This window comes from Octopus sinensis, unplaced genomic scaffold, assembly GCF_006345805.1.
Source record: "Octopus sinensis unplaced genomic scaffold, ASM634580v1 Contig17160, whole genome shotgun sequence".
NCBI lineage: Eukaryota > Metazoa > Mollusca > Cephalopoda > Octopoda > Octopodidae > Octopus > Octopus sinensis.
The window spans coordinates 9803-17500 of record NW_021834845.1 but is presented as its reverse complement, the minus strand read 5'-3'; the positions used below and the strand labels follow the sequence as shown (position 1 = coordinate 17500).

General features: G+C 39.6%; 1 protein-coding gene across 5 annotated transcripts in view; it reads right to left on the bottom strand.

Annotated features, from left to right (window-relative positions):
• Positions 1 to 7416, bottom strand: part of LOC115231016 (manganese-dependent ADP-ribose/CDP-alcohol diphosphatase-like) — an 8855-nt gene extending 1439 nt beyond the window's left edge. The window contains exons 1-3 of one of the 5 annotated variants that reach the window (XM_029801111.2): positions 7348 to 7416; positions 2251 to 2320; positions 747 to 1406 (exon numbers count right to left, since the gene is read on the bottom strand). In XM_029801111.2, the coding sequence (XP_029656971.1) occupies positions 747 to 1406; position 2251 (661 nt within the window). In that variant the 5' untranslated portion in view covers positions 2252 to 2320; positions 7348 to 7416. Of the gene's footprint in view, positions 1 to 746; positions 1560 to 2250; positions 2321 to 6805; positions 7001 to 7347 lie in introns of those variants that run through there. The other 4 variants (XM_029801109.2, XM_029801112.2, XM_036499914.1 and 1 more) reach the window with 4 other exon arrangements.
• Between the last annotated feature and the right edge of the window lie 282 nt (positions 7417 to 7698).

Sequence of the window (7698 nt, the reverse complement as noted above, 5' to 3'; positions counted from 1 at the left end):
TGAACCAAAATGGTGCTGATATGTGCAGTAATGCCAAAACTCAAACAGGAAGTCTGTTGGCAGGAATTGTTATAATTTTAGCTATTCTCAGGAACTGTTAAAAGAGAGGAATATATTTATAAGTGGCTGTGAGGGGGGTTGGTGCAAATCGACTAACCCTCTGGCCCTCAAATTGCTGGCTTTGTGACAAAATTTGAAATCATTATTATTAGCATTAATTAGTAAACAACTGAACCAATTCACAAACATACAAATCTGACTTTTTGCTCGTTTCGGTTATTAGACTGTGGTCATACTGGGGCACCATGTTGAAGAATATCTTTAGGTGAATGAATCAACCCCAATACTTTATTCTTTGGCAAGTCTGGTACCTGTTCTATTGGTCTCTTTTGTCAAACGGTGAAGGCGAGGACAAACACAGACACACATATACATATGTATGTATGTATGTGTGTGTATATATATAAAATTATAATTTAGGGTATCTAAGAGATGCCACCACGCTGGAAATAGCAACCAAAATTGACTCTAAAATCACATTAAATGTTCATACAGCACCATATATATACTAGACTACCTGTGACCCAATGGGTCACCAATAATTCAAGGTACTAGGTAAGTCTGAGAGGGAGAGAGAGAGGGGTGAGAGAGATGAGAGAGAGAGAGAGAGAGAGAGAAGAGAGAGAGAGAGGAGAGAGAGAGAGAGAGAAATAATTTAATCCTAAAGACAAAACTTTGAAACTTACCACAGATCACAACGTTTTGATGCAGTTTTTCAGCCTGTTGCAGAGATGCAGATATCCATTCCATCTGGGCTTTTCCGATGGCACCATTATATGCAACAACCATGCACGTGGAATCATCAAGACCATCTGAACTATTGATGTCTTTGTTTGGGTTCACTTTAAATATTTCCTTTGCCTCTTGGTAATTTAGACTCATCTTGTCAATCACATTGACAGCATAACAATCAAGGATAAGGAATTTCAAGGACTTGTGTGGTGTGAAAGAATAATAGCCTCTACCAGGAATATTTTCACAATTCTTATTTAAAGAACTGTTCAGTATAGAGTTGAGAAGTTCTTCATGGGTAAAATTATAGAATTCATGATTTCCCCAAACATGATAGATATTTCTGGGGAATTTAGAAAATGCTTTTTTCATGCATGCTAAAGCACTATCTCTTTGGTTGTTCCGTTTGTTGTAGCCATCCAAGAGGTCACCAAGCTGTAGGATAAATGACACCTCGTTGTCGGACTGCATCCAGTGGTCGATAGCTTTGTTTGTCTGTTCCAACGAGGCACGAAAATACCGTTTCTGGATTTTGAAGAAGTCGTAGCCGTCTTCTCTGTCCGCATACTGAATGTCCGTGATTATACCGAATGACAGAAGGGCCATATTTGGCACTGAAACCAATATGAACGACAACAATAGTTACAATGATATTTATTAGAGTATTTACTAAGACTGAAGTGCTTTGAGATCAATCACAACACCTGGAAAATACAGGTACAGAATCTCCTTGCCTAGCATAGCTGCACCAACTGCTGTACCATCTCCTACAAACAGAATAGGACAGTATGAGCACAAAAAAACATTGGCTGCGCAAGTCCAGAGCTGATTCCTTGCCTTCTTTCCCAACAAATTACCAGTGCTCAACCTGTGGCTGATAACACACACACATATCGAATATATATATATATATATATATATATATAGGGAGAGTTTACGAAAAAAAACAAAAGACGAAGACAGGTGGTGTACAAAACAAACAGATGTATTAGTATAATGCTCAGGAATAGAAAAAATCTTTTACGTTTCGAGCCTACGCTCTTCTACAGAAAGGGACACAGAAAAAACAAGGAGAGAAAAAAATGTGTGTAGTGTCTAACAATCTATCATGGCGTATATATATATATATATATATATATATATATATATATGTATTTTTTAATTACTTCTAGATTAGCATTATTAAATTATAGAAATAATTTTACATTGAAATGTTTTCATACATATTGAAAAGCATTCTAATATTTCAATAGTAAATAACCTAAATAACCCACCAATTATAATGATTTTCCTATAATTTAATTGTCATGGCATAGAATTTCTATGTTTATATTTTATTCTTTCGTTATCTACGTCAGCTGAAGTTAAATACTAAATTGGCTTTTCTTCTTTGAAATCATGGCTTGTCATTGTGTTGCAACGATCATATTTGGAAGATTATGAAAAATATTAACTTACTTGAGGTAAGGGTTGGTGACAAGAAAGGCTTCCAAACACCGAAAATCTGCTTCAGCAAGTTTTGTCTGACCTATGCAAGTATACAAAAGTAGAAGTTAAAAATATCTATCTATACTCTTTACTCTTTTACTCTTTTACTTTTTTCAGTCATTTGACAGCGGCCATGCTGGAGCACCGCCTTTAGTCGAGCAAATCGACTTATTGTATCGGTCTCTTTCGCCGAACCACTAAGTTACAAGGACATAAACACACCACCATTGGTTGTCAAGTGATGTTGGGGGGACAAACACAGATACACATATGCACACACACACACATATATATATATACATATACGACAGGCTTCTTTCAGTTTCCGTCTACCAAATCCAGTCACCATTCTTTGGTCAGCACGAGGCTATAGTAGAAGACACTTGCTGAAGGGGCCACGCAGTGGGACTGAACCCGGAACCATGTGGTTGGTAAGCAAGCTACTTACCGCACAGCCACTCCTGTGCCTATATATCTATCTATATATAAATATATATATAATCATCAAAATCATTTGACATCCACTTTTCCATGGTTTCATGGATCAGACAGAATTTGCTGAGGAAGATTTTCTCAACAGCTGGGAGCTCTTCCCGTCACCAACACCCACCTGTTTCCAAGTAAGGTAATATTTCCTTCATGGCCAGACATGTTTTTCACAGAAGACTGGAAATGAACAACCTCACTTGTATGACAGTGATGCTCGTTTACAACCATCACATGATGTCAGGATACGTATATTTACTTATACACACATACACAGACACACACTCGAGCATCATCGTTACCAGCGTTGCCTTACTGGCACTTGTGCCGGTGGCACGTGACAAACAACATTCAAGCGTGGTTGTTGCCAGTGCCGCTGGACTGGTTCCTGTGCAGGTAGCACGTAAACAACACCACTTGAGCGTGGTCATTGCCAGAACTGCCTGACTGGCCCTCGTACCGGTGGAATGTAAAAGCAACCACTACACTCTTGGAGAAGTTGGCATTAGGAAGGGCATCCAGCTGTGGAAACTTTGCCAGATCAGATTGAGCCTGGTGCAGCTAAAGCCAGCACCATGGATTGGAAAGCATGGAATAACATCATCACCAGAGTCCATCATCCAGTGACACCCACAGCAACATATTGGTCGAAAGGACAGCTTCTCCCTCTGGTTACCAGCTACGGAATTTTACTTAATTGGTTACACTAATAGCACACAAATATCTAAAAAAGAAGTAAATATTGGATGGAACAGTATAAGATAAAGAGCCACTAAGCAAACCTAGCTTATGTTTCATTAGAATAATCTTTATTATTTTTTGTTGTAATTGGGGTTTTTTTTTCTACCCTTCAGAGAAAGGGCGTGCTGAATTACAAAAGGTCAAGGGTCACTGATCAAGATGACATGATAGAAAAATTATCAATAACCTAAAGGAAACAAAGGTATCTACTTATGATGATAGAATACAGATAGACTCAAAAGGGTCCGACATTCATTTTTTCAATAAAGTCAGCAGTGAAGGTCACCAGTTTTGAGTGTCTGCTTTCATTTTGGACATTTAAATCAAGTATTTAAGTAGTCTTTGTCTTGTTTATATATAAACAGGAATGGGTGTGTGGTAAGAAGCATGTTTCCCAACCACATGGTTCCGGGTTCAGTCCCATTGCGTGGCACCTTGGGCAAGTGTCTTCTTCTATAGCCTCTGGCTGATTAAGGCCTTGTGAGTGGATTTGGTAAACAGAAACTGAAAGAAGTCCATCATATATATATATATATATATATATATACATACATATATATGTGTATGTATTTGTGTGTCTGTGTTTGTCCCTCACCACCATTGCTTGACACCGATGTTGGTATGTTTACGTCCCTCATAACCTAGCGGTTTGGCAAAACAGACCGATAGAATAAGTACTAGGCTTACAAATAATTAGTTCTGGGATTGATTTGTTCGACTAAAGGCAGTGCTCCAGCATGACCACAGTCAAATGACTGAAACAAGTATAGGATATAGAGAATATATATGGTGTGTGTATATATATATATATATATATATATATATATATATATATATATATGTAGAAGGTTGAAAAGGAACATGCTCGAATGGTGTTTCTCATGTGCCACTGGCACGGGTGCCAGTCTGGCGGCACTGGCATCGGCCACGCTCAAATGGTGCTTTTAATTTGCTACCAGCATGGGTGCCAGTCAGGCGGCACTAGCATCGTCCGCATTCGAATGGTGCTTTTTATGTGCCACCGCACGGGTGCCAGTCTGGCGGCACTAGCATCGAACACACTCGAATGGTTCTTTTTATATACCACCGGCACGTGTGCCAGTCACGTGGCACTGGCATCGTTCACGCTCGAATGGTACTTTTTATGTCCCACCGGCACGGGTGCCAGTCAGGCGGCACTGGCATCGGCAGCGCTCAAATGGTGCTTTTCATGTGCCACCGGCACGGGTGCCAGTCAGGCGGCACTGGCACCGGCCACGCTCAAATGGTTCTTTTTATATACCACCAGTCACGTGGCATTGGCATCGTTAACGCTCGAATGGTGCTTTTTATATGCCACCGGCACGTGTGCCAGTCACGTGGCATTGGCATTGTTCACGCTCTAATGGTGCTTTTTATATGCCACCGGCACGTGTGCCAGTCACGTGGCACTGGCATCGTTCACGCTCGAATGGAGCTTTTTATGTGCCACCGGCACGGGTGCCAGTCAGGCGGCACTGGCTTCGGCCACGACCGATTTCACTTACATATAGATGTACATACGTGTGTGTGAGTGTGTGTGTGTGTGTGTGTGTGTGTGTGTGTGTGTGTATGTGTGTCCCTCGCCACCGCTTGTGTTTACGTCCGCGTAATTTAGCGGTTTGCGCAAATTATATCAGGGTTTAAAATAAGTATTGGGGACGATTCATTCGACTAAAAATTCTCGAAGGCTCCAGCATGGCCGCAGTCTAATGATTGAAACAAAAAAAAAATAAAAGGTAAAAGTTATTTTACGACCGTCTTTTTTCAATTTCCGTCTCCCAAATCCGCTCACAAGGCTTGTAGTACGAGACACTTGCCGAAGGTGCCAAACAGTGGGACTGAACCCAGAACCATGTGGTTGGGAAGCAAACTTCTTTTCAAAGGAAACTTTAGAAAACTAGCTCGATTGTTAATGACAACAAAGACAAAAAAAAATTAAGTAAAAATCAATGTAAAGGTTTATAAATTAGAATTCCATTGAAATATTAAATCGAACCTAGAACTTGACAAAAATTTAAACTCGGAACTGACAAGAGGCAGGTCTGCCGATCTAATTGCTCATCGATAGGACTTGCTAGAAAGAGCAGTTAAACTGCTTGCAAATCACATGCCCCCGCTTTGCTTAGAGTGGAAACAACACACGATATATTGTCCTCAGATATACATTGAATAAAAGTCAACTCTGTTGGACAGTTATTGATCAAAGTTGTCCGTTCGTGAGAAGTTGACTTGAAGTGAAAAACATCAACCACTATTTATACTACTACGATTGATTTCTAACAAAAGAATAAGAATTCATATCTATTTCTTTACTACCCACAAGGGGCTAAACACAGAGAGGACAAACAAGGACAGACAAACGGATTAAGTCAATTATATCGACCCCAGTGCGTAATTGGTACTTATTTAATCGACCCTGAAAGGATGAAAGGCAAAGTCGACCTCGGCGGAATTTGAACTCGGAACGTAACGGCAGACGAAATACAGCTACGCATTTCGCCCGGCGTGCCTTCAGATACAAGAATTCATATCTGAAGGGTGAGTATAACTCCCTAATTCATTCTAAGCAGCCGTTCTCAACCAATTTTTGCCTATCGACTTCCTGTCATTCCTGGGCAAGACTTCCTTTTGTACCCTGACCCCCCCCCCCACCAAAAAAACCCTACCCCTTTTCAAGTTACCTCTCGATTATCTGACTTTTTCAGAAAAATGCATTTTTCAAGGTGAGGTGCGAATCTGCATTAGCCCCCTGAAATCGATGTCAGTTTACCACCCCCGAGGGTAGCCTGAACCCGATTTCAAGTTACCCCTGCACTGTTTACAGTACCCACTCCCTGACGGAAGGCAACGTTGCTCCCAAAAGCGGGATTTGAATTTGATCTCAAAACATAACGGATTGCAAAATAAATACCGCCGGCATTATATCAGAATGCTCAAACGATTAAATCGACACCAGAAACTCAACAGGGTACTGTATTTTATAGACCCCAGAACGATGGAAGGCAAAGTTGACCTCTGCGAGATTGACCTCGGAAGCTAAAAGTACGCATCATACCCATTCGACAAGTGATTCTGTCTATCATGATACCGATTTAGCCAATATACCGCCTTATTATGAATAGTATCGTTATTAATTATTACATCTATTTCTAGATAAGACAAGTGAAAGTTAGACATATTCTATAAGTTAGATTACTACATAGCTAATTAAATACATAACCAAACATGTAAGTGGATAGTAATATAAAAAAAAAGTATAGGACAGGCATAGACTTACTGTTAATAACCAGTGGACTTGAACAATCACCATTTGATGTTAAGCGAGTTGATTAATGTTTTCTTCTAGGTTGGTTATTAGAAACGGAAGTTTACATAAGCGTGAGGGAAGATAGAGAGAGAGAAAGAAGGAGAGAAAGAGAGAGTATGTATATGTTGCACATCTCCTTTCGCTTTCTCTCTCTCTTTCTATATATATATATATATATATATATATATATATATATATATATATATATATAAAGAGTAAAAGGGTATATACGCACACACACACACGGTATATATAGTCCAGTATACGTATGTATAAATGCGTATGCGTAAATACACGTCTATCTGTCAATCTATACTCATACACACACATACACACACACATACACATACATATATGGAGAAAGATAGAGAGATAGAGGAAGAGACTAGCGAGATGGTGGGGGGAGAAAGAGAGACAGACGGACACCGGTTAGTACACATATTCGTGTATTTGTATAGAGAAATGCACAAAAATAGGTTGATCTGTGCGTGTGTGTGTGTGTGTGTACTTACGTAACTTAGCCGAATAAAGGAATAAAGAACGGAACAGTCTTGTGTATTGAATTCTGCTTCGTGTTTGTTCCCGCTATCCAACTACCACACACAGACACACACACACTCACACTTAAATGAAAAAGCTATTGTAACAATGATTTTGTCAAATTTTGACAAGTGCCCCGTGACGTCTTTGCGTCGCTTTAACTTCTCGGTTTAATAACTGACACTAGTTTCTATCTATCTATCTATCTATCTATCTATCTATCTATCTATCTATCTATCTATCTATCTATCTATCTATCTATCTATCTATCTATCTATCTATCTATCTGTCTGTCTATCTATCTGTCTATCTGTCTGTCTGTC